The 27,494-nt window shown below is 35.5% G+C and overlaps 1 protein-coding gene and 1 long non-coding RNA gene across 6 annotated transcripts in view; one reads left to right on the top strand and one right to left on the bottom strand.

Moving 5' to 3' along the window:
- SCLT1 (sodium channel and clathrin linker 1) overlaps nt 1–27,494 on the top strand; it is a 35,264-nt gene that overhangs the window by 1,023 nt on the left and 6,747 nt on the right. For 2 of the 5 annotated variants that reach the window (XM_017829924.1, XM_017829923.1), the window contains exons 2-17: nt 2,296–2,357; nt 3,263–3,332; nt 4,410–4,465; nt 4,834–4,966; nt 5,708–5,830; nt 8,415–8,480; nt 9,769–9,839; nt 13,689–13,779; nt 13,951–14,042; nt 14,678–14,855; nt 18,667–18,765; nt 19,272–19,343; nt 20,006–20,080; nt 20,608–20,753; nt 21,143–21,335; nt 22,686–22,882. In XM_017829924.1, the coding sequence (XP_017685413.1) occupies nt 2,338–2,357; nt 3,263–3,332; nt 4,410–4,465; nt 4,834–4,966; nt 5,708–5,830; nt 8,415–8,480; nt 9,769–9,839; nt 13,689–13,779; nt 13,951–14,042; nt 14,678–14,855; nt 18,667–18,765; nt 19,272–19,343; nt 20,006–20,080; nt 20,608–20,753; nt 21,143–21,335; nt 22,686–22,882 (1,682 nt within the window). In that variant the 5' untranslated portion in view covers nt 2,296–2,337. Of the gene's footprint in view, nt 1–2,295; nt 2,358–3,262; nt 3,333–4,409; nt 4,466–4,833; nt 4,967–5,707; nt 5,831–8,414; nt 8,481–9,768; nt 9,840–13,688; nt 13,780–13,950; nt 14,043–14,677; nt 14,856–18,666; nt 18,766–19,271; nt 19,344–20,005; nt 20,081–20,607; nt 20,754–21,142; nt 21,336–22,685; nt 22,883–26,576; nt 26,641–27,494 lie in introns of all 5 variants that reach the window. The other 3 variants (XR_001877194.1, XM_017829927.1, XM_017829925.1) reach the window with 3 other exon arrangements.
- Nucleotides 16,389–26,910, bottom strand: LOC108504645. The gene is made up of 3 exons (XR_001877195.1): nt 26,564–26,910; nt 25,902–26,062; nt 16,389–16,743 (listed from the first exon to the last, which is right to left on the bottom strand). It is a non-coding gene; the product is annotated as an uncharacterized LOC108504645 (long non-coding RNA).

Here is a 27,494-nt window from a genome sequence, read left to right as displayed (position 1 = left end):
GGCTCTACCCTCTTATTTTATAAATCTTTAGGCTCTAAATACAACTCAGACTAAATGAACTGTGAAGTGGTAAGAGTTGCCTTTCCTATCAAAGAACTTTATTCTCTCTTAAAAATAATATTTATACATTTTTATGGGTGCCAAAAGACAAATTTGATGTTGTCCTGTATACCAGCTGAGCCCAAAGTTGTTTGAGGCCTACTCGGAGTCTGATATATGGATTGATATTTCTCTTATTTCATGAATGTAAAATAAAAGTTCTAAAACACTGAATGTGTGTAATACACCTAAAAAGAGATTCTCTAAGCTGTACTGTATTTGATGTTTTAGAATAAGTATATGTTGTGTTAAATATGTACCTGTAAAGAAGGTTCTTGGAGTGAAATTCTAGTCTCTGGCACTGATCAGTTTAAAAGCTGGGTTTTACCTGAATGCTTTTTGAAATATTAGCATCCAAAACTAAAAATAATAGTCCTCCATTATATTACATATTATTGTGATGCACTGGAACTTTTACCAGAATATATTTAATGATTCAGGGTTGAAGATGAGCTTCTATAAGGGATGTATAAAATTTGCCCCCTTTTGCACCTATGGCCTCTTATGTTTACATACTTTGGCAGGTAAGGGCAGCAACTTTCCCCTTCCTGTTCCTTACATTCTTTTACTGTTACCTCCTTTCTATTGCCTCTATCTTTTTCCTATACCCCCCTTTAGAAGATTAGAACTAGAAAAAGAACCGTGGGATATATATCAAGAGAAATAGTCAAGAAGTTGTGTAAATCATTCTTCATTCCCCATTCCAGTTACAAAGGTGTTACTCAGATTCTTACAAAATAGAATAAAATATTTCATTTGGAAGAAACCTACAACTATCACCTAGTTGAACTGCCTGACCAGTTCAGGTCTGGCCAAAAGTTAAAGCATGTTCTTTAGTGTAGTGTCCAAATGCCTCTTAAACATTGAGAGTTTTAGGGTCTCAACCTCCTCTCTAGAGAGTTTGTTCCCGTGTTTGGCCACCGTCTCAGGAAAGAAATGCTTCCTAATGTCCAGTCTAAACCTTCCCTGGCACAGCTTTGAACTGCTCCCAGGCACCGTATCACTGGATACCAGGGAGAAGAGCTCAGCACCTCCCTCTGCATTTCCTCTCCTCAGGAAGCAGTGGAAAGCAGTGAGGTTGCTCTTCAGCCTCCTTTCCTTCAAACTAGACAAACCCAGAATCCAGCTAATTGAATCTGATACACAATGCGATTTGTTGCCCTTAGACCTTGCAAATCATGAAGATATGTATGTGTTTGTGTGTTTTCTAGGCAGAAACTTCATTTTTTAGAATTTCTTAAAACAGAAGGAATATGAAAGGAATGGAATTCATTATTATTACAGTCTCTGTAGGCTTTTTCAAATCCTATTTTCTTTTAAACAATTGTGCTAAATAGAAGAATTTTAGAAACATTTTTTTTGCTCTCAAAGCACTGTACTGTTAAACATATTTCTGACTGGCAGTCACATTTATGTAATAATGTGTGATGTTGTAACCATGATTCTCAAACTTGGTATTTTTTAAATCTGAGGCCAAATATGGCACGTAGACACTATGAAGCAGATGAGATTTATTTTAAGAGTTATTGCTGAGCAGGTATATGAACTCAGGAATGGAAGTAGTAAGAATTTTTGCAATGAGGTTTTGCAACAAACAACATAGAGCACAGCTCACTTCAACATGCCCTGGCCCTGCTTTGGGTCTGTCACACAACTCAAGTTGCTTATTGTTTTTCCAAGGAGAAACAGCAGAACAAAACTGTCCTAACAGTGAATTATGGTATTTTTGGTGCATTTTCAAAAGTTTTATCCCTGAAAGGACATTTGATTTGTAACTTTTTTATTTTTATAGACTTCTCTTTTCTAATAGATTGGTCTCATGCTGAGGTAACTTTTTGTGCTGGGTACCATAAGCCTGTCTGAAAGTCTGTTCAGAATTTAGGGCATCAGCACATTCCTGGTGCTAAGGTGCATGGAAATGGACTTAGCACTTAGACAAACTTATGATTGTTCTTTTAAGATTGAGGTGGTTCCCCTTCAGATGCAATTATGCTTTATATCAGATAACTCCAGGAAAAAAAAAATAGTATTTTTACATATTGGGCCAGAACACTAGGGGTTTTAAACGTAAACCTGAAAGTGATTCTGTAAGATATTGTGTACAATTACAGTACAGACAGTTTTGGGTTACATATAAAAGTTTAAAACTACATACAGTTATGTGCAAGTACTAATATGCGAATAATTCCATTACAGAAAAATGCCCTTGGTGGTGATGACCTATTAGAATCCAGGGTGATGGACCAAAGGAACCAAAGGTAACTGATTTCAAGTGATAAGTTGGAGTGCTACAATGGATTTGAATGCTCATAGAAGTGTAAATATCCAGGTAAACTGAGTCTTATGTACAAGTGTTCAAAGGTCTGAGAACTTATGAATGGAGTCTGTAGAGGTGTTACTGTAGCAGTTGTGTTTAGATAGTAGTGTATTTATTCAGGAAATTAAATTACTGACTTTGCTTCCACAATCTTGAACATAAAGGATGAGAGATGAATGAAGGAATTCTCTACTCTGAATCTAAAGATAATAAACAAAAGTTCTGGTAGGATTGCACTGATCCAGGTAACCCAGGTAACTGCTGTCTGTTGAGGTCAGGTGGATGTTTTTAAAAATGTTTATTTGACAGTCTTACACTAACAGTTGCCCATCAGGAAATGGTTTCATAATCACTGTAATTTCATGTTACAAAAATAACCTAGCCTTTCTTGTTAGCTTTTAAGGCATTATTACTCTAGACAAATATAGAATTTTCAGAGAATTACTTTCAATTATGAAAATATTAGGAAGGAAAAAGTATAGAAGTAGAATTACAGTATTTTACATTGTCTTATAGGCTACCTTACTGTTGTATGTGAAAACAGCAATAAAGTCTAGTCTTTTAACATTTGGAATTCTATGTATGAAATGTTACTGTTGTATTAATGGTCATTTATAGTGTCCCATGTTCTAGTTCTGTTATACAGAACTCATGCTGTTAATGATCATAGTTTAAAAGTAGTAATTAAATTTGTTCATTAGATTCTGGGGAATGTCAAGCTTGGAACTCAAGAAAAGTGACTGTTCCGTTCTGGTCTCTAGATTAAGAATTCTTTAAAAATAGTCAATTATCAGAATGTTTCAACATTTACAAAACTTATCCTAAGCATGTTTTTCAACTTTATAGCGTGTCAACTCTAGTCACTGAGTATGATAAACACTTGGAGGAAATGAAAGAACAGCTGCAGCTTTATCAGGTATGGACATTCCTAACATTTCAGACTGTGTATTGTTAGTGGTCTTAATATCTAGGCCACTAGTTTTTGTCATGCTCCACAAACCTGCTGGACTGCAGTCTGCCTCAAGCAGATGAATGGAGAGCTTTCTGTGAAAAGATTGGGACATTGTCCAAATTGCAACAGTTTACTGTTTGGAGAAGCAATGTGGTGAAATGAAACGTGCACACTTTATTTCTCTAGATGCTCTGATATGGTTGCAGGCATATTTCTAGGTAACATTGAGACAAGGTAGCTGTTTCCCTCTTTCCTTCCAGGTCTGATCTGATGCAGTCCAACTCAGTCTTGCAAGTATGGAATACACCCAGCCTTCTTCATTCTTGTTAATTCTTCAGATTCAAATATTTCTTTAAATGTGTATTATCATGGAGACTGAAGTGGAAGGGAACTGTCCTCCATTCTGTCACAGAAAATGAAACTTTTTAATGCTTTGTAACATGACTGAAAAATGAAGTGATATGTTTAAAACCTGTGGCATACAGAAAGCAATTTTTTACTTGTGATCTACACGCAGAAATTATACAGTGGTTTTGGTTTAACACACTGAATTTGTTTGATCTGTCCATCATAAAGATTTTGCAAATAAAGTCTTCAAGCTTGGCTGATTTCAGAAGGCAGCAGAAGCAATAAGGTTTTGTTGCACTAGTTAACGGAACAGCCAGTTTGATTAACGTTAACTGAAGTTTCTCCTCAGTTTCCTAAACTTTTCTCAAATGCTTATGGCATGAAAGATGAGAGGTATCCACTGTGCCCCTAAAAGAACTTGAGTTAATTAAAAATCAAACTGTAAGACTGATAAGAATTTCAGAAGGTTAAGTTTAATTCCTGAAATAACATCTGAATGCTGAGGTATAACAGGACTTTGCAGCTGTTAAATTTAAGTGGCATCCCTTAAAAAAGAAATTGACTTTAATTTACTGTATTATGCTGAATTAAGTTGTCTATCCTTTACAGTATCACTCAGAAATAAAAGATGAAAGAATTACCAGAGTTTGTGTAACTTAAATGAATGCTTACTCTTGTATGTGTTGGTGTCAGGTACAAATGAGCGAGATGAGGCTAAAATTGGAAGAAGTCACCAAGGAAAATGAAAGGTAAATAATTGCACTGGCGTGTTACTACTGCTCTTTCTCTTGATTTTTGAACATTTAAAAGCCTTTTTTCTAGAACCTTGAAATCTTTGAAATCTTCAACTACTAAGTAGATTCAGGATCTTTAATGTTAGAGTCTTAAAATGCTTAATACAGATTACAGCACCAGGTATAGGAGATTTAACCATAGCACTAGAAGAACTAGATATGACACTATTTCAAACTGTCTTTTGTGTTTATAGAATGTAACTTAATAGATTTAAATTTGACTAAGAAGTAATATGTACAGATGGAAGGCACGGTATATTTCAGTTGTTAAAAAAATACCTGTTAAAGAAATACTTTCCTGAACTTAGTTCTTTGAATTTCAGGCTGCATGCAGAGTTGAAAGAGGTTCTTGAGAAGCAACTGGAGGCTTTTCCTTTCATGCATCTGGAAACTGATATTCCTTCAGATAAGGGCATAGTGAGAAACCTTCAAGAACAACTACGACTGGCAAAGCAAGTGTGTGAGATGAAAGATTTATACTGTTTTATTTCTCTTGTTGTGCCTTCACAGATTAGGGAAAACTGTTTTATTCATTTTTTCAGAGTTCTTGGAAACTGTTTCAAGGCCCTCTTGACATGGAATTTGAAGACCTGAAGGAACTTCTTTCCTAGATTCACAGAAGAATTTTTTAATGTTAATTTGTGCCAGTAATTTTATCTAGTTGACTTGATCTGTATGTTGAATTCATGACGAACAACTTAATGATATATTTTGTTCAATTCACGTTTTTTTAGTAGTTTATCAGTTTAATCAAAACCACTATAATGTCCTATGAGGAGGCCAAGTATATGTGAGATATAGAAAATAATATTTAAATCTGAAAATACAATCAAATTTTGTTCAGCTTATTACAATGATCTATCAATCCAGTTGTGTATGATTAAATTGAAGTTAATTTGATTGCTGAATTTGGTATTTGAATATTATCTATACTGTAGGCCTACCTTAAAACCTGTGAAAGTTTGAGTTCTTCAAAAAAAAAAGCAGAGAACTTGTGATTCACTTGTAAGTGGAATTTGAAATTCTAAGCATGTTTTCCTTCATCTGAATTTGCTCTGTGTATTTAAAATGTGAGCAGAAAAAAGTATAGGTAGTGGCATTTCTTCAAAATAGGAGTTCTCTCTTTTTAGAGAATGATAGATGAACATAAATATGCTATAATAGAATATTTTTACAAGGTATTGTTCTGTAACTTAGGAAAAAGAACAAGCAGTTGAGCTCTGGCAGACGTTGTTACAGGAACATGATCGACTTCAGCAGCAGTACCAGGAACGCCTGACTGAAACGCAGATTCACGTAACTGAAAGGAAAAGGCAGAATGTAATTTTCATTTATATTTTTGTTAATTTTGGTGTGTCTTCCTATACTGTAGAGATTCTGGATCTATGTGTAGTCAAACTGAAGTGAGTAGGTTCTGACAGTACTTTTATGATTTGGTTATTAAAATTATTAGAGATGCGTCTGCCTGAATTAAGGTACAAATGAGACCAGATGCCCAAGGCAGTAGTATGGGTTTTATTTAATGGTAAATGTGAGACACAGAGATAGAAAGAAATAGGAAAAGCAGTTGGGGGAAGAAAGAAAATGACAGAGATTAAAATAGAAAATGTATCACTGCTCCATGTAAACTGTTGGTGTCTTATCAGTCCAGTTCTTCTGGTCTTCTTGGTGGTGAGGGTCCCACAAAACATAGAGTCCAGTGGATTAAGATATGTTCAGGAGATGCTAGGCACCTCCCCTGGGGGTGGGGGGGAAGCTTTGCAATCTCTTGCGACAGGCTCTGAGTTTGTTGTCTCACTTGGATCACATGCAGTCCTTTAGTGGTGGAAGGCCTCAGGAATGAGTTGTGGGGGCGCTTTGGGGATCTGATAGTTTATGACCTCTTCTCAGCTGCCTCTCACATGAATGTCCCATGTGTACGTGATTTTCCCGGGGCAGAGGGTGGGAGTTACTCCTTTGGTTTGATGTGGAGAGATTTAAGAAAGCACCATCACACACCCAAAACTCTTCTCCTCCACCAGCTCCTGGGCCTTGTTTATTTCTCCTCAGACCTGAGATGATTAGACAGTAGTCTTACCTCAAATCCCCAGTCACAGTCCAAAGTCCAGTCAGGTTTTAGTGGTCTCAAACAGGCAGTTGCTTCTTTGTTTAACAAAAAGTCTTTCTATGATTTTGACAATGCTTAAGACATTACTGACATTTCAGTCCATCATGAGTACTGTTAACTATTCTCTATAATAGTCATCTAAAGTTGAGTGGTCAGATGTGGTCACTGATTCATCAACTAAATGCACTATTACGATTGGAAAAGTTCTTTATTCCAAAAACATGGGCAGAAACATTGGGGAATGCCCTGAGTCTGAGTACATATGTATGTATATGTATACATACACAAGATATGCATGTGCATATAAATAATTATGTATTTGAACTGCATGGTTGGAAATCTTTAGTAGAGTAAAACATCTGAAAAAGTTTCCAGAGATTTCTGAAGTCTCAAGTGAAAGTCTTTCATCTGTTCTCCTGTGTTTGAATAGTGGGAAAAGTAGTTTCCATTCCCTATTGCTATTCAGTAAGGAAGCATTTGTAAACAGATGAAAAATGAAGTTGACCAGTATTTGTCCAATGTTAGCTTGTTTCTCTTCTGCTGTGTCTGGGGAAGACCTTTCAGGAAATCTTAGAAAAACTCTTCTGCTCTGATGAGCTATATAAAGATGCTCAGTGTGTGAAGAACTAATAGAAACTTTATGCCTATATGTACCTTGCTACATGTATTTCTATGTCTGTAAAGAGAAGCTACAAATTTTTAGTATTTCCTTTCTATTTTCAAGTGCACTTGATTTAAGGGCACAGTTACCTCAGAAATATTTTTTTACAGATTTTGGGGGTTTTTTTCATATTAAGTTCACCTTAGCAATGTGATCTTTTCTGAGAAACAGGATAAATATCTGTATAGCTACTGAGCTCTGTCAAGTTTCATAATTATTTCAAGGAATGAGGACTCTTATCTTTGTGTAGTTCCAGCTTTCTACTCTTATTTCTTCTATTAAGTTATTTCTTGTGTTGTATTGTTAGTTACTGCTAACCCACATAGTAGATTATAGAGATCCATTGGTAGCTGTTGAAGGGTTTACGGCTGTCAAGTTCCACTTTTCCTTAGTAACTAAATTTTTGGTGGATTTTAATGCCGTTGGAACAAGAGTGAGGTTAATCAGCCTTTTATTCTTAAATGCTATTGGTCACCCAGCAAAAACACTTTTTAGTTAAATAAACTTTTATTTTAGGGTTGCTTTTATAAAATAGCTGTCAGAAGTAAATGGAAATAGTTAGATATTTCAGCTCAGGGACTTCAGTTCTTTCTATGCTCTGAAGGCACTTCGCATGTTGCAGATGATTTTTCTGTGTTACGCTAGTTTTCCTAGGATGACAGATTTCACATCCAGGGACTCAGGCTTAATTGAGCCATTTTTTCTATGGACTCAAGACATCCTATATGGCAAAGAGCAAATTAAACACGTCTGTACAAGCATTTTTTTAATTAATGGGTACATGTCTGTTACCGTACTTAGAAAAAATGCTTGTAGTAGCATCATAGTTTGTGTGGCTCTTTATAGGCACTGCTCATGTGTGCTTTCATATTTTGAGAGTAAGTGCGTTATGAGTATTGGAAGGAGACAGTTTGTAACTGAGTGACAATTAGATACATTGTTCAGTAGTATATCTAATTTTCTGAATTATGAGGTCAACAGCTAAAAGCAACCTAATTAAAATCTACAAAGGCATACTGAGTTTCCTGCTACATGTAGAGTTTTTTTGAAAATATTTTCAGTTGACTATGAAATTTTCTAATTATTTACTTTTTATTATTATGATGATTATAAGAAGCTTTGAATTCTTGTTTTAGGATCAACTGACTAGCTTTCAGCAGTTGACTCAGCAACTACACAAAGCCAATGAGAAAATAGAGTTGGTAAGTAAAACCTTCTGAACAGTGAGCTAGTAATTTTTTTTTCCTCAGAGTATAAAACAAAAGCAAAAAGGCCTTCATAAATATCTGGTTGAAAAAGAAATTGTGCCACTGAAATTTGCAAACTTCTCCAGGGACTAGACAAAAATCAATTAGTGATGGCTTTATTCCTAAACTCCAAACACCACGTCAATGTAGTTGAGAGGTTACCAAAGGCATGTCATGGGATAAAGCAGCATGCCCTTTTTTTCAGCTAACAAACTGAAAAATAGAAAGTGAAGAGACAGAGTAATTAATCAGGTTTTTTATTGTGATAAACCAGCTGTGTTTCCTAGATGTGCTCAGGTTGGAGCTGTTTAGTATATTTATGTGTGTTCTAGAAATGAGATTCAGTATTAAGGCAACAGCGTTCACTGCTGATGTTAAAATATTTAGAGTAGTGAAAACTGAAGTAAACTGCAGAAATTTGTAGAAAGATCTCGTGATGTTGATTATCTGATGTAATTTTATCAGACATTTTATCGGTATCATAAAACCAAAGTAATACATGTGGGCAAGAGGGGCTTTCACTTTGGGTATTCCATGATGGTCTTGAAATTAACTTACCATTCAGAAAAGGTATTTTAGAAGTAGGAAGTGTTTGAAAACAATTCTTAGGAACAGTCAAAAAAGCAAGAAGAATATTAGCAATTAATAGGGGAGGGGAGGAAAAGGAGAATATTGTGCGTTTTGAATGCTGTCTGCTGTTACGGTCATCTTTAATATCTCAATGTAAGATATATGTAAGCTCTAGAAAAGGCTAGTAGGGTAACAAAAATATGAAATTATTCTCAAATGGGAAGACAGTTGAAGGAGAATGACACCTCCAGCACTCTGGCTTGCATACAAAAGAATGAAGGAGGAGCAATTGCTCATTGTTCCTTGTCCCTAAAACACAGGAATTTTTTGCAGCATTTGTGGTCTGCTGTGGTACTAAGTGTCACAAGGGATTCTAGGCACCTAAACTACATGGAAGTGCAGATGACAGGTCTGAGCTACTACAGTTTTTGTCTCATGAAGTTGTTCTATTACTAAAATATGGACAAAGAAGGGAAGGAACATCACTCTGCTTTTGCCTTTCTAAAATACTCTACATAAATCTTGGTACTTGAAGACCAGCCATAGTGTTAAATAGACCTTGTTGGCTATTTTTATTATATAATATTCTGTAGAAATGTCCTATAAAAATTCTGAATACATAACATTTTCAATACTATAAGGAACATGTTACAAATATTTCCTTATTTTGCAGACCAATCAACAGTTTCTGAGAACTGTGATAGAACAGAATGTGGAACTAGAGCAGCTACGACAAAAACTGAGGTATAAACCAGGCAATTAAAAACATATTAAATATCTTTTTGTATCGCTTTTCCTAGCCTGCTACTCTATCATGGGCCTTGTTTGTAGTGCTAATTTCATTCTAATAGTTACAATGGTTCCAGTTAATGCCTCTGGAGCTTGTTAGACATGTGTGCATCATTAGTGTTAGGGTAATGCATTTCCAGTTAGTGTTGTTTGGTTCAGCTTTTCCCTGAAATGTTCAAGATTTGACCTTTGATTTAAAAGGAACAAAGTGTCAGTATCATAGCACAGTTGACTCTGAAGAGAGGTTTTCATTACAATACAGTTTGCTCAAAATCCAATTACATGGTTGCTCATTACTGTTCTGAAATCTGAACGTTCAAACAAGCTTCAAGTTTTAATGCTTTTAGTAAAATTTACATTAATTTTTCAGTAAAGAGCTCTAAACCATACATTCTATGGAAGTTAGAGGTAAGAATACTGTTAATTACATTCCTGGAGTATATCAAGGAAACTGTGGAACAATATCTGTGACACAGTTTCATGATTATTTGTGTTTACAGCCAAAATCTATTCAATGCTAGTTTACTATGTCTGTTCTCTCTTTAAATTAGTGATGTTTGAGGTCAACATCCAAATTTAATTTCAGTACAGTCGATTTGTGGACTGAGAATAGAAAAAGAAATGGAGTCATTATCCAATGATTTATTTTCTTTTATAGCAGTACCTAAAGCGTTAAATAAGCTTTTTAAAATGAAATTTTCAATTTATAAACTTAAAATGTATAATGTACTTAAACTTTGTTTTAAACATTGTTTATTTTTATGTTTTCTTTGTACAATACCTTTAGGACTAGAATCTAGTTACAAATGCTGATTTACTTCAGTCACTGAAGATGAGTTTTTATGCGGGATTTACTTCTTAGCACCTCTCATTTTTATTATCCAGGATTTTTCCATGGAAAAACTATTTTCCAGAGTAGTATGTTTTGAAGAAGGAAAATGTTGTGATAAGCAATCCAAGATTAATGGGGTATACAGTGTATCTAGTAAAATAATATGTTTTCAAACTCAATCATCACTTGCAATTTGTTTGTGTGTGTCACTGTTTAATTCTTCAAGGGAACGAATGATATTTTTTTAAATTTCTTTCCTTGCAGAACATACAAATGCTGTTTTGGTATCTCATTAATCTATAAATCTTTGTCTTGCATTGATATGCTTAAATTGACTCATGTAGTTAGTGAGGACAAAAGCAATTACCATTCGTTGAACCCATTTTAGACATCTAGTAAATTCTATCAAGATTTAGTTTATTTATGCATTTCTACCACTCAATGGTTTTGATCAAAAACAAAACAGCAAAAAACCAACAACCAAAACCAAACCAACAAAAACTTTAAAATCATTCAGGTTATGGTTGAGCAGTTGAGTGTTTTTGTCAGAATTACTGATAATCATGATTTCCTTTGGTCTCATCTCTGTTTCATTTTTTAAAGAGAGACCCTTTTTAAGTTTGATCCTTGGACTTACCTGAAATTCTTTAATGATACCACTTTGATCAAATAATTTAGAATAGGGCATGACAACCAAAATGGCCAAACTCTTTTTTTCACAGTTATGAAAACACACAAGGATTTGTAAGACTGTCTATTCTACTCTCTAGCAGAAAGTAGAAGGGAGAAGTGTATGTTTTTTGCTTATACTACAGCTTCGGGAAGAAGGTATATTATAAGGTGACTTACTGAAAGCTGGTGGATTATCTTGCTCTGAACTTCTATTCCCACATGCCCAAATATGTATGTGTATTTTTGATTAGTTGCTGTTTTATAACTAGTGAAATTGTGAGTTAATTTAGCCTTTCATTTAAACATCCACAGGGCTGGATTAGTCATTGTCCTCACTTCAGAATGTTAGGTTTCTGATTTAGTATGTTCCAGGTGGGCAAGACTGCTCAACACATTTGTCTTGAGTGTTTTTGTAACTGTTTAGTTTGTCTGGCGATGATCATGAGCAACCTTTGAAATTGTTACTTCCCAGTAGTATTTTCGGTTTGGGTAAAGAGGCTCCCAGATGAACTTCGCGTCTCTAATTACAGGTGCTGATTACGCTATATTCCTCTCAGATCAGCTAAAAGTCCTTGCAACCCTAAAAACAGTACTATGTCTTATAATAATGGCCAGTCTTCGCGAGCGAAGATTTGGGAAAGGTCATTAACCCTTCGAGCCTGCGCAGTGGATTTTTTTTAGGTGAGACACAGCGTGCGCTGAACTGAGCCCACCCTTTAATCCTGAGGTTCATCTGCCGGGGCTGAGCAAGCTTGGACAGTGGCAGTGAGGTCCTCAGAACGTAGGTTTGTTTAGAGTGACCTTCTCTTAGATGGATTGCCTCACAGGGCTAACGAGCTCCATCTGCCCGGGGGGCTGGGAATCGAACCCAGGTCGCAGCGGTGAGAGTCCTGCACCCTAACCACTAGACCACCAGACTCCCAGAGTTAATGACAGCAGCTCTACCTACCCCTAAAGTAAGTGCTGCAGTGGTTCTCCAAGAAGTCTGGAATATTTTCACTGGTTGCTTCTCTAAGATGAAGTTACATAGACATAGGTCACATGGATTATGTAGCATCTAGCACAGACAATTCTAATCCTTTGGGATGTTTTTAATAGATTTACATGATTTATGGTGATTGAGTAGTAAGTCTGGAATGGAAAAAGAGATTTAAAAAAAAACAACTTGTGTATTAGAGAATTAAGGTTTGACTTAGGTTTGTGTGGACTAGACAAAACACACAAACTAAGAAACTTGGCATTACTAGGGCATATATCCGCATTTCAGAATCTTAAAGCTTGTAAACAGAGATAACTTGCCAAGATTATGTTAAATATGCATTGTACAGTAAAGAATAAAAGCTGCATCTTTGAAATCAATTTGTTGCCTGTAAAATTTACACCTCTGCATTTGATCTGAATCTGAATTTGGTCATTAAAATGCATTTTTACTACTTAAGCAGTTCTCATTTTTATGGCCTTTTTATGTTTTTCTTATTTTTCCCTTCTTATGCTGCCTTTTGAGTTTTTATTTTGTTTTACAACACCTTTTAAATATTTTGGGGAAGCAATTTAATGACCTGAATTTAACAGTACTTTTTGTAGGAGAAAGATGCATGATTCAGATGGAGTAAGATCAAAGTTTTGAACCTGCAGTGAAGACCTGTGTTTGGGAATAACGTTTTTATTGTAGTTTTTTCTCTTTAAAAAAATTGTACTCAATTTAACTTTCCCAATTAATTAGGCTGAAATAAAGCATTCACTCTAAAATTGCTTGGATTATGTATACTTTGCTTAAGGTTTTCATGTAGGTATAATATGCTTGTCTTTTATGCTGTTAATTCAAAAATTTTATTTCTATAAGAAATTCTTGCTTGAAGTTGATTGTTAAAAGTATTAAGTAGTTTTCTAGCACATAATTTAAATTCTTTAGAAGTGTTTAATGATTTTTTTTTTAATTCCTAGTCCTATTACTTTAAAAAGTCAAATCTAATTCTGTAAAAGAGTTCTCTGTTAGGTATCTGTGATTAATTATACTTAAGCTTTTGAATCACCTAAAGTTTTTGATTGCCTAGTCCTTCCAAATATTTAATCAATGCATACACCTTCCTTTTAAGCTGACTTTGAGAATTCATTTCCACAGGACTCTGGAATTTAGTATTCCTCTCTTACTGTACCACATAGTAAGAAGGTAAAGGGGGAAACCTCTTCTGCCCTGTAAGAACAGTATTATGAAATCTGACTGCCCTTCACAGCTATTTCAACAAAGTTGTAATGGAGCCATTTTTTTCCTCTATAATAATTGTTTTCTTTATATACAGGCAAGCCAAAATAGATGGGCAGGCAACAAATGCTAAGCTTGAGGAAATGACCAAATTGAGAGAGAAGCTTCAGAGCCAATTGGAGAGAAAGGTATTCTAGAGAAAGGAATAATTTCTGTTGCAACTGAATGGCCAGTCAGTTTCTGAATGCCGATGTTAAATTATTTGCAAGTTGTTATTTAGTTTGTTTTATGTGAGTATATCTTTATTTTGTTTAGGGAAGCTCAGATCCTGTCATGGAGAATACATTTATTCTTTCTAGGAAGAAGACATGATATCTGCTCGAGAAAGAGAAACAGCATCTGACAAACGCTTGCAGCAAATGCAATCTAGTTTAAAACAATTAGAAACCAGGTAAAGATAACTCATTGGGTGTTACTAACAGGATACTTGCAAAAATTATGCTTTGATTCTGCAAAAAGAGAGTGGTTGTTTTATGACAAACACGTTAGAAGGAAACAAAGCACTGCTGCTTGCGAAGGCAGCCTGAGTGTTGCTAAAGTGCTCGTTGAGGATATTTAGAGCTGTGCTCTTCATTGAACCAGCAGCACTTGTGAACTTCGAGATTTTTTTGAGGATCGCTCTGAGGCTCTCTTGCCCTTTCTCATGCTTACTGGTGCAATCATAGGAATTTCTGAGCTGTTGTTTTTTTCTTCTAATAGTCTAGCTGCAACTTCGTTGCCCACATCAAATTATTCCGTTTCCTCCACAGGGGAAAACTTTATTTCTTTTGGGGCTCTTCTATTCTGGTTTAATATAGAATATTTTCAGAGATGTATCCCAGGATAGCAACTTTCTTCTGAGATTAGATATCTGAGTTAACTCCTTTAATTCTGTTTCTTTCTAGGACTTGATTAATATCAAACTCAAAAACAATGCAGTTTTGGGTAGCTCATGAATAGATGCTTCCTATTAGTTCAGTCTGAATGGATTAGTGTCTTAATTAGCCATGTTATTGTTAAATGAGTAAAATTAGTACTGTCTTGTAGATTACTTGTTACTGTCCAAGATGCTGAACAGCTGAGAACAGAAAGAGCAGTCCTGGAGGAACAAATCAGAGAGCTTCAGGCCAAGGCTGCTAATCTAGAGAGTGAGAAGTATGATGCTGTTGTAAAAGTCCAAGACTGCATACAGCTCTTGGAAGAAGCTAACTTGGAAAAAAGTCAGGTAAGTCATTGGATAAAGGTATTTCTTAGAAATTAGAATACTTTCATCACTTACAGTTGTGAAGAGCCTGATTGCATATTCTCACAGGCATATACACATGCACGAGCTGACTTCTTTTATGTCTGTTGTACTAAAATTAGTAACGCACAGATAGCAAACTGGGATATGACATTACTTAGGCTTGTCATAGAGTATAAATTTCAAACAATATGTTGAGTGCCTGGATAAATGTGATCGAAGTGATAATACTGTACCTGAACATGAATTTTCCAATTTTTTTGACAGTTTCTTATCACATACATACTAACAAATTCTGCTGTCAGACTGAAAAGGAAGGTTCTGTTATGAATTTATCACTTAAAAATGGCTAGGAAAGAACAGCTAAACTAAAGGGACTTTTTTGTTCTATGAGGGACATAAGGCACCAAGAGAGAGATCTGTGTTCAGAAAAAGTGACTGAGTAATGAGTGGGTAAAGTCTGCAGTCAGGAAAAATTTGAAAATATGTTTATTAGTCTATTATAAAATGGCAGAAAAAATTCAAACATACCATATTGGCTGCTGAGTTTAGTCTTATCAGTCAAAAAACAATTTAGGAGATAGTGTGGATCTCTCTTAAGAACACATTCACACAATCCTCAGTGGTGCTCGATACAATTAATAGGATGTTCATAATGGGAGTTTAAAAAAAAAAAGCCTTTAAACATAATGCCCCTTCATGTGCAGTTTAGATCAGCCCATTTCAGACAAGACATAGGAAAACTAGGAAAGTGTAGGAGGAGTCAACAAAGAAATCTAGATATGTGGAAAGGCCTTAAAAGAAATTTTTATATACAATGTGTGATTAAACTGTCATAGGTTGATGTGTATACCAGAAGTATAGATATGAAAACAGTAACATGCACAACAGGGGGATCCACCAAAACTTCCTAAAGTACAGGACCTAATCTAGCAAGTCTTGATAAGCCTGTTGATCAAAAAAAATTAGACCCCCTATTTTCACAGTTCTTAACTTTCTTAAAGTATCTGCTCTTTGCCCCTTTAGAAAATAGGATATAGGGCTTGGTAAACTCTTGTCTAATATGGCCTCTTTGTATTTTAATGCTAAGCTTCAGTTCCAGTCAGACTTTTGGAAAATTGTGTTTGGTTCCAAGGCAGAACTTTAATGCCCATCCAGAGGTTGTAGCCATCAGTTGGTGAAACCCAGTTTAGTTAATGTCTGTGGGAATAAGCGGAGGATCTTAGAACTGATTCTGTTTCGGCTTAACAGTTCAACACTGTTGAGCAGTTAAAAAGATAAACACTTCCTTTTAGCCTGGAGTTGCTCTTCAAACTCAGAGACAAAACAAAGCAGACAATTCTTAATTTAGTGCTCTGGCTAAAACGTCCTGAATTTTTCAAACTGGGAAGTCTATTAATGAACAAGATACAAAAAATGCACATAGCTGTGAACGCTTTGTGTTATAAACTGTTTTCTTCCTGCTCTGTTAGGGGTTGTCTTGGGTTAAAGACAATGTTACTGAGGAGGTGGGACCTTCAATGGGAGGTCCTACATCCCATCCATTAAAAATAATGGGACTTAAAAGGAAGGAGTATAAACAAAGTAACAAATTTTACTAAGAAAAAGGGCAAAACCAAAATAAAACAACAAACACACAATTATAAAGAATATCACCCAGAAAATCACTCTGTCCACTTCCGTGAGCCAGCAAAGCAGTTCCACGTGGCCCCTGCGGCACTGTCACACAGAAAGCAACAACAGTGGCAACAGCAGCAGCGGCCGGGAGAGCTCCAACATGCAGCGCTGGTGCTGGAGCGGGCAGGAGCGGAGGGCACAGAGAGGGCTGGGACCAGTGGGAAGTCCAGAACGACAGGAGGCAGGGAAGCCCCTGTGGGAAATATCCCTCTCTTTAAACTTAGAAAGACGGCAATAAACTTAGGGAACAAAAACAAGGCAGAATTTATTCAACGCGTTGGGTCTTTCTCGGGGGAAAAGACACCTTCGGTTTAAATTCCATACATTTTATAGTTTCACAAAATCCCCTCCTTTTCAGATAAGTTTTAATGTATTTTTTTTTTACCTAAAAAGGTTTCTTTTCTCTGAAAAGGGGCTTTCCCTTTATCCCAATTGGCTGCAAGCCATCCCCTGTCAAAGGTGATGGATATTTCTTTGTTCTTAGCCCAAAGAGAAGAACCCCGTGTACAAAATGGCCCTAAAAGATTTAATTTTTAAGAATTTTCTCATTTCCCTTATCCCGTCAAAAGAGACCCTGATACCCGAGTTCAGGTCTTGGAACTTGGATATCTTACAACTTCACGATACGCCTATTTATAAAAAAAACCCGTATTTTTAATTCTCATACCCCAGTGGGCACAGTGAACCAGCAGACGCCTATAGTTGTAGCAGGTGAGGGGAGGAGGGGGGCGGCAGCGGCTGCCGTCCCGGCGTGGAGAAGCGGGCTGCAACAGGCCGGCTGGAGGCTGCGGCAAAAACTGGTGCGAGTCTGGTGGGGGCAGCCCCTCAGGAGCAAGCGGGACAGCGGTGGACTAGCAGGATACTGGCGTGGGGGAGAGAGATGGTCTGGGTCGGGCAGGCAGCGGCTTCTTGTCAAGTACTGAGCAGGAAACAAACAGGTAGTCCCCATGCCAGCAGTGAGTGGGTTTTATCCCCCCCAAACTCCCATGCCACTTCACGCGATAACCCCCTCTTCAGTCGGTGTGCCGTGCCTCTGTGGGCAGGCCGCGGTGTTATCAGCGGGTGCCCCCTAATGGTGGTATGGGAAAATTACAAGAGAATCTAAAACCGTAGCAGAGGTTGAGGTAGAAATTGTAATAATGCTGCTTCTGTTAACATTAAAAAGCACAAAAAGCTAAGCTTGTAAAAGGACATCAGAAGAATTTTAAGAGTAGTTTGAGCAATAAAGAGCAAAGTTGAATTATATAGGATCAGTAAAGGAGATTATGACTAATGAAATGGCATGTTATTGCCTGAAGTGAGTAACCTTCTACAGGCTTAGCTTATTTCATCCATTAGGGACTTTTTTATGTCTTTCTCCCTTTGTGCATATACACATTCTCTATGTGTCACCTAGGATTCTTGATAGGTGACATAAAAAATCCTATATTCTGTAATCTTTTCAGACCAGTATCTTGTGTTATACTGTAACATCAGTAACTTTCTTGCATCCCTCAGAGGAAGGGTTCCTTGCTACACTTTCTTCTGTAATTCTCCCAATTTTTTTTATGCTGAAGAGCTGTTTCGTTCACTGCATCCAACATGAAAGGGTCTGCATACCTGTTCCTTAGTTGCCTGTACATTTTTATTCCTTTACTTTTAGTTTTCTCGGAGATGAGTAGTATATGAACCATAAAAAATGCTTAGCTTTATGTAGGAGTGTATGTGTGTATACAGGTATTCAGTTTCCTAATAGAAACCTTTTGCATGCATCATTGTCAGCATGTTTTTATTACAGATACTGGCACGAGATAGAACACTGGAAAGTAGCTTTGCCATTTGCTCTGAGTTCCTGTGCTTGCTTCTGTGTGAATTCCATGCTCAGCCAAAATCTGCAAGTCCCAATAAAAAAGGCACCTACTGATACTCTTTGTGTGATTCTGATTTACAAGAATGTGCATTTAGTGCAACATGTTTTCACTGTTCTTGTTTTCTTGTTGAGTCTCAGTGTCAACTGCTCCAAAGTAAAAAGGAGAAAAAGTGTCTTTTGATCAGTGACTATATGTGGTTTCTTCTCTCCATGCTAGGTACTGTGTCGCATTAAAATATCAGTCATATTTGTTATTTTTTTTTCTAGGCACTCTTTGGGGAGAAACAAAAGGAAGAGGAGATCAAAAAAATGAAAGATGAAATGTCTCAACTTGCAGAAGATACTGCTGCAAGAATTAGAAAGGCAGTAAGTTACGATGTTTAGAATGGGAAGATTTTTTGGTTTTCCTCAGGGTGAAAAGCCCTTGCTGGTGCATGGTCATCATGAGCAGTTTTCTTAAAAATGTTTTGATAATATAAGTGACAAGGCAGCATGCTGATAGTACATACTCTTCAGCTTTGTTGTCTAGACATGTATTCCTCTGAACTAAGTGGTATTCTTAAATCTCTCAAGAACCAAAACTGTTGATGTCTGTGCAGACACTGGTGTAGACAAGGCTGCACTGTGAAGATGTAAAGAATGATACTCGTGGTGTCTTCATGTGTGCTTTTTTTTCTCGACACCCTCAATTAAAGTAGTATTGATAATAATAATTCTTCTGACATTTACGTCATAAGATTTGTCAGTTACTGCAGTCCCAGATATTTTCATGCATGCACCACATATAGGCTATATATGTGTATATCAAAAAGCAAGATGGAAAACTAGTTTGTGGGACTAATTTTTTAGTTTTACTTTGTTTTTACTCACAGGTAAACACTGCAAAGAAGCAATGTAATATGCAGGTTTCTCGGCTAACAGAAGAAATTTTGGCTCTTCAGATGGTAAGGAGTTGACTGATAAAAACATTTTTGATAGCAAAACATTTGAGACTTCTAGTTATTGCTAATCAAATAAAATACTATATTCCATTAAAAGGAAGCCTACTAACATGATTAATGAGTAACTGTGTAGGACAATACGATATTACTATAGAGCACAATGCATCCTGTATGTTTCCAGACATTAGTTCACAAACATTTTGTCAATGAGATCTGTGCTCTAGAAAATATTTTCTCTGTGATGGCATTTCTTAAGTATCCCTGTTTCTTTCAGGGATAAGCATAGAAAGCTGAGTTTTGCATATCTATAGATGAGTATGTAGAAATTAAGTATATGAAAGCTGATAAAGTATCCTAAGACAAAGTCTGTCCATCACAATCATTGTATTCTTGAATGAACCAGGAACTTATAATAAATTATGCAGGTGACCAAAAGAACTCAGTGCTTAATGCGCCTATTTATGCATTCAATTTATTTTTAAAAGGTTTCATTTTACGTTTCTTAATTTGTACATTGAATGATCCTATAGAGAAAATAACGAACAGGTAAATACAGTCAAATGCATACATAGCAGCAAGAACTGCATTTACAGGTTTGGTTTTGGCACTTCTTGAATTTTTACTTTGAATTATTAGATCTATTTAAAAATTACTTTTAAAAATAGGAATGTGGAGAAAAACAGAGTGAAATTGAACGAGCCATTAGAGAAAAGAGAGCAGTGGAAGAAGAACTTGAAAAGGTAAGGCAATTGTATGTATTTTTACATCACATTTAATATCTCTTTTCAGAAGGAAAAGTTATATTGATTTTTCCCATTTTCATGTGTTTTCCCCCTAATTTTCTTATTTTATTTTTTTAGTAGCTTTTCTTAATTGTAAATTTTCATGTAATTACTTTAAGGTTGGTTGGTTGGTTGTTTTTTTTTTAATCCAGAAAGTGTTTTAAAGCTGCAACACTAAACTGAAAAAGAATGTTCTTTGAAAAGTGTAAAAAAGTAAAAGAGAGAGATTTAGCATAATCTGAAAGAATACTGGTCCAGTTAAACTCAATAGACAGAAAACTAAATAAATGTCAGGTCAGATCTTTGAAAACTTTTTTTTTCAAGTAGCAGGAGCAGCACAGATACAATGACAGAAATTCAGTTTTGTTTTAAATCACTGGCAAATAGGATGCAATGAGGAGTAAGTAGCCTCCTTGTCAGTACTACACTGCCAGTCACCAGGGCAAGGTAAAGATGATCTTACATGTACATTTACTCTTCTTCAGATTTCGAGGGAAGACAGAGGGTATGAATCTAACAGTAGGAAACTAGAGCAGCTGTATCAGAAGTACTTACTTGCAGAAGCTGCAAAAGATGACCTTCAGCTAAGTCTACAGACAACACAAAATAAACTGAAACAACTGGAAATTAAGTAAGTGATGTTACAGAAATACAAGAGAAAGCCAGAGAAATTATTTCTGACAATTTAAATTATTGAATATGTGACAGGGTTTTGTCACATCTTTTTAATCAGTAGCAAACATAGTATCAAGATACCATAATTCTGAAGCATAATTCTGAAATCTAGTATTAGATTGATTTTATCAATTCCATCATCTTGATAAAATTCTTTGCTGACTTTTGCATAGTTCTAGCTGTCAAGCCCATTAAACATGTTGAGCTAATAAAAACTTTCAGAAGGAAATGGGGGAACAGCTGTACTGGGTCATACCAAAGACCTGCCCTGGTCTATATATTTTGTTCTCTAATTCAGTAGTTGTTCAGTTCTTGAGTTACAACAGGACTTTCCTTCTCTTTCAGCTCTGAGGAAGAGAAATCTCGTTGCCAGGAAGCTATCTGTAAATTGCAAAGCATTCTGGATTCAGAACGAGAAAAGAGTGCCTTTGTCAGTGAACAAAGACTAAAACTTCAGCAAGAGAATGAACAATTGCAAAAAGAAATAGAGGGTTTGAGAAAACTGGCAATAGAGGCTCAACAAAAAGCTAAAATAAAGGTATGCTTTATATGTTATTTTAATTGTAATGTAAAACTTATATTTGCTTAACAAGGCAGCAGTTCTAAGAGAAAATCATTAAGTGTTTAAATTAAGGTTAGAAGTTTCAATGGTGCTTCCTGGTTGCTGATTAAAAGTAGTTTTATTGTAGGATTGTGTCCTCAGAATCTGTTGGGTAACTCAGTCTCTGCTAATTAAATTGTATTTCAATGTGTATTAAATTCTCCTTCATAAGAAGACCCCAAGTATTCTTTGTTTTTTATAAGATGAATAGATTAAATAATATTGTAGTTCCAGATCTTCATTTATTTATTGTCTCTAATGTGTTAGAAATATCTCTCTGACTTTGAGCTCAGAGTGTTCCTCTACTTGTGTGTCCACCATGTTGCCAGGGCAGTGTGTAACTAATAAATAATTTAATAGAGTGGTTGTGAAACTTTTGTTCTGTATTTTCTGGACAGAGAACATTCTTCTATAAGAGTAGTTGCAAACAAGGTAATTAGCTGAAAGATGGTTGTTCTTTTTGAACATGTTCCATTAGGTGCACCTGAACAGACTGCATGTAGGATAATGAATCAGTAGTAACATCAGCAAATTCACGATACCTTTGGCTTCTGGAGAGAGGGAACAGCTTTGATCCTTGGTGTGCTTTCTGAACATATATAGCTGGTACTTTCCTCTCTGCAATGTAAAGATACTGAAAAGGGATCTAAGAATCTGCAGCAGTGAAGACAAACTCAGTAAGCAGTTTTCAAGTTATGAATGGGGACCATCTCAAATCTAGTCTCCACTTTGCACCACAAGATATAAAGGAAGCTGTCAAATTTAACAGGAAGTCTTGTCCAGCTCCAGAACCCTTTGCTCAAACATAGCTTAAAACCAAAGGATTAGAGTCTTGTAACAGATAGGCAGTGGTTATAAAGCATATACCAAATCTTTGTCTCATTTTAGTCAGACAGGCTTCCATTATAGTCACAAATAACATTTACTGCTTGCTTCTATTTCCCTCTGATGTACAAAGGATTTCAGATGCAGTTAAGAAACTCCTAACACATTTTAGCTAGATAAAAATGGAAGAATGTGTTTCTGTGGAGAAAACACAAGGGAGAAGGATAAAGATTGTTTACAAAAAATAAGCATACACAACTCATTATCCTTTATTGTCAATTATACTATTTGCTTAAATCAGCTTTGGGAACATGTATCTCTGAGCATCTAATTACAAGTGTAATTATTGTATGCTATATGCTTTCAACAAATATTTATAAATTTACCTCAAGCATTGTAAAACAAAACAAAAAAAGTAAAGAGTGAGAGATTTGATTGTACCCAATTTGTGCTTTTTTGTAGATAAGCACAATGGAGCATGAGCATGCTGTGAAAGAACATGGGTATGAAGCTCGACTCAAGGAAATGGAAGACACCAGTCACAAGTCCACTGCTGAGCTTCGATGTCTGTTAGTAGCTCAGCAAAAAGCAACCAACCAGTGGAAAGAAGAAACAAAAAATCTTACTGAAACTGCAGAAGCCAGGATCAGAAAGCTGAAGTAAGTGCAGTTTTGTTCCTCTTCTGCAAAGTGTTAGTGTTTTAGCTACTGTGTGGTATAGGGCAGTAGACCTGCCGTGAAAAACCAACTGGACTAGATGATGTGCTTCCAACAAAACAAGGAAGAATGATCTAAACAGAACTTTTGATGCTCTCTGTGAAGTTAGCACTGAAGTAAAAATTTCACATCTTGCTGATAATGTGTGAGTTTTTGTAATGACAAAATAAATGGAATGTATTACTTTTAATTTACTCTTTCAAGATACAGCACACTCAATTTAGAGAATTTTAGCCTTGGATTATGTAAACTTCTATACTTATTTCGAAAAGTCACCATAACATCAGTTGTGGAGTTAGTCTCCAGACTTCTAGAATAAACTGGACAAAAACCTATTGGCATACACATCTAATGTTCTATTCTGAGCAGTTGCTGTCATAATTGAAGATACAAATGGGTTGTGTGATTGTCCTAAGAAAAAATACGATATAAACTTTACTTTATCCTAGTTCATCTATGTTGCCAAGTAACTGGCTGATACTTGGATTTGCAGCACAGAATACAAGAATATTTTCAGTTTTGCAAGTTTGCCTTATGCTTTATTTCTTCTTAAGATCAGGAAACTCTGTCAGCTCAAGTAGACTATAAATTAGAGATGAGCCTGATATTTTTATAGAACTGGATAGAAGTTTATGTCCTCAAGATCTCTTCCCCTTCAAAATTGGTTGAAAGTTGGAAGAGATTGACAGACCAGTACACAGTAACTTCTAAACCAGGAAGCTTGATTTCATAAGTCTCACTTCTTTAAAATGTTTCGAGAAGAATATAACTTTGCATATATCATTATCGTTTAGGGTTTTGTGAAGAAAAATTAAGGATATGCCACTCTGTTAACTTTATAAATTTGAAACGACCCTTTAATCACTTAAAGCACAGGATGCAGTCTTGGATGGTTCATGGCTCAGATTGATTTTAGAAGCTGCTTACTATCATGTTAACAAGAAAGCAAAGCTTTTGCCCTATTAAAATTGGAATGCTACCTTTCATTTCCTTTAGAGTAATCTTGGGATATTTTTGTGTTTTATTATTATTATAAAGCTTTACATAGTCTCTGCTCAAACCATAATATTTCCAGTATCTCGTGCAATTTTTGGAGTCACAGTTTTTTAAGCGTAGCTTGGCATTTCTTGGCTGTCAGAATGCCAATGGTTTGAGTGGAATTAGAATCCAATTTTCTAAACATGAGCAAGGAAAATAAATTCCTGAAGATGTTGCCTACAAAAAATCTACCCTACCATTACTCCAACCTGGTTTTCCATCTTTGTAGAGAAGTATGTGGTCATCTTTACCTCTCCAAAGTAAACTGTTACAGGGTTTTTTTACCTTACCTATTCAGATATAGGCTGGCTTTATTTTCCCTTAAAATATACTGCATTTTGCCAATATCAAAGAACAATTCTTTAAAAAGGAAAAAGTCTCTTTCAGAGGAGACTCAGCATCAGTGTTGAGCATGTCTGCAAGGCACTGGGAGCTGTGCCTATTCACTGACAGTTTTAATAGCTTCACTGTATGTAATTAGCTGGCTCTTACTAATAGTTTTTTAACATCTTTTGTAAATGCTGCAGTAACTGGAGAAGAAAAGTATTTTGCAATGTTTCATGCTAAGGTGAATTTTAACTCTTAAACTTGTAGTTTATTTTCTGTAATCAAAATACAAAAACTCACAGTTGAGCCATCTGGATTCATAACTAGATCCTGAATGTAGTTCAGCAAGTTCTAATTAAAAGGGAAAAATTGCAGACTTTCACCCATTAAAGTTGTCTGTGAAACAGCTAACCTTTAATGTTAAGTGTTAAGTGTTAAAATGTTGTTACTGCAGACCAAAAAATTTAGACCTCAGTTATCTGCAGCAAAATGCTGACATAGAAAATACAACAGACATGACAGGAAGTCTGCTTTGTGAATTTGGATGTAAAATAGGTAGTAAATTTTGAAAATGTCCCTGTTTATATGACTTCAGTAGATATTTTAGTGCAAGTCTAAAAGCCAAGTTGATTACTTTTTAAGATGATTTTGCATGTTATGCTTTTTCATACTGTATAAGCTAGAAATAGAAGTTTTTATCAGGTATATGCTCTACCTTGCAAGGAAGCTGGCAGTAGGAACAGAAAGGTTGTCATTTAGACTGACATGAGGAATTTCATATTAAATCTGTGCAGTGATGCACTGATATTATTATGAGAAGTGGCCATAACAGAACCTATATGTATTATCTGGAAATACTAAAATTAGCCTACTTTTCACATTATATACATTAACAGATACTGAGTTATATAGTGTGGAATGCAGTTGGTATGAAAATTAGCTCCTGACTTACGCTCAACACGAAAGTCCTTGCTTGTAATATAAATGAGTACTTATCATTTTTTTTTAATCTTACCACAATAACAATTTGAGTATTTTGAGTGCAAGTGCAGAACAGCAAATCACTTCTTACTATGTTGTGAACTAAAATCAAGTTGCTGATTTTTTAAAAAGCAGAATGATTTTGCAGCAAATGCACTTATCAGAGAAATTTCAGTAAGAGCACTAAATACAGAACACTAAAACCAGACTGATACTGGTAATATATTAATTAATCTATTATTATTTAAAGGCTCTGTTTGAAAGTCCTCTTGAGGCTAATGAAGGAAATGGTCTCACCAAGTCTCCCAGTGGGGTCCAAGAGAACGGGGGATTCATGTAAATATATGAGCAAAGGCAGAGGTTGTGTTGGTGGCTTATAGCAGAATTTCAGTTTTTAACAAAAACACAATTTTAACAAAAATCATTACTCTCAAAGCATACTAATGTGTTTTATAACTGAGTGTTTTTCAGGAAGTTATAAACTTCCTAAGAAAGTCCTATCATTGTATACCAAGGAGGTAGTTTACATTTCACCAGGAGTTTGCCGTTGGTGCAGCTCTCATAAGCACTGAGTCAGTGTCCCATTTGTTAGTGTAGGTAGTTCCCGTTCCTTTACCTTAAATTCATGATCTCTTGGTGTTTCTCCACTTCTGTCCTCCTTGTTTTCATTTTCCATGTGAAGGAAACATTGTGGCTTCATTATTAAGTTCCCAGCAGCTGCTACTAACTTTTCCACATTGTGCTCCTCATTTGTCATCTTTTAAGTCTGGAAGTGTTCTGTTGGTGAGGTGTAATCCATATGTATGAAGGAGGTATTAAAGAAATAGTTCTAAGCAATGAAGAAACATCAGTGAATGTTAGGTGATTTTTGATTTTAAAAAAATTAAGAAGGAAAAGTAAATTTTGCAACCTGTAACAATAGAACAGAGTAATGATTTTGTAAATTAAATGAGAATCTAATAGATCCATGAAAAACCTGTAGATAAAAATGTTGTTAAGTTAACTGATAGTTCCAGGCTTCATTGAAAATTAGTCTGTGCTTCCCTGGACGTTTGGATCTCATTCAAGTTAAACATGATAAAGTTGCTGATAAAACTGAATTTGAAATTCAGAATCACTGCTGAAACAGTAGGCAATGCGTTGAACTTGTAGACTAAATTGCACCATTTTCTTCATAAAAATATATTATAGTCTTAATTTATGAGAAGTTTTCTTCCCTCTAAGCATTTTAAGATGCTTTATGCATCTTAAGGAGGATTTATTGGTAATAGACCTCACCTTCACCTTGCAGGAGGGCAAGGAACCGGTTTTGCTTCACTATCCTTGTGCCAAAGTCAGTCTTGAAGGTAAATGAGGTCAGTGCTGCTTGCAAAATGGATCGCGGTTCCATTGTAGATACTTCGAGTTCTAACTACATGTACTGAACATAGACAGCAAATATTTACAATTATAAAGTAGCAGCAAAATAGAGTGATTACAGTTAAAGGTTTTAAAAAAGGTAATCTTTCATATTCTTTATAGGGGTTTAAATGGAAAACAGAAGTAAAGAAATTTTATAAAACTATCAAACTTATTTCAAAATGTAATTTCATTCATAACACGAAAAGAGCTTTTAAGTCTTGGTGAATAATTTAACTATTGTATGTTCATTAGTTTAATAACTGATACTTGAGTTTCTATTTGATTTCTTATTTATTCTTCTCTCTATATAGCTGGAATGTTGTCCAAGTAATCTAAATAACCAAATTGGGAATGTTGTCTAATTAATCTAAATAACAAATCAGAACTAGATTTAATGTTGAAAATGTTATTTTGATCTTCGATGTCACTTCTATACCAATGTGTGTAGAATTTGATAAGAATTAGAAGTAATCCAAGTTGCTGTTGCTGATCTACAGGGTGTAGAGCTTCCAGTTGTAAAGTTGTAGGCTCTAAGATCAGTTTGAATGTTCCAAAAATTTAAGTTGCCTTTGACAACTGTGGTAAAAAATCTGTAGCAAGTGCTTCCAGCTTTTTACTTTTCTTGTCTTCATTTGAAAGAATTTACTTTTGAAAGAAGTGGGGAATACATGTGCAAGTTTTTACAGGCTCTGTAGTTCTTCAGACTTCAGCTGAGAAGAATAAATGACATCAGATAGAAAATGGAATCAGCAATAACAAAGGAACATTTAGGAAATCTGTAAATTGGAAGGAAACAAACTTCAGTAAC

Source organism: Lepidothrix coronata, unplaced genomic scaffold (genome assembly GCF_001604755.1).
Source record: "Lepidothrix coronata isolate B3197 unplaced genomic scaffold, Lepidothrix_coronata-1.0 Scaffold171, whole genome shotgun sequence".
NCBI classification, from domain to species: Eukaryota; Metazoa; Chordata; class Aves; order Passeriformes; family Pipridae; genus Lepidothrix; species Lepidothrix coronata.
Note: the sequence above shows the minus strand (reverse complement) of the source record. Positions and strands in the feature narration are given on the sequence as shown.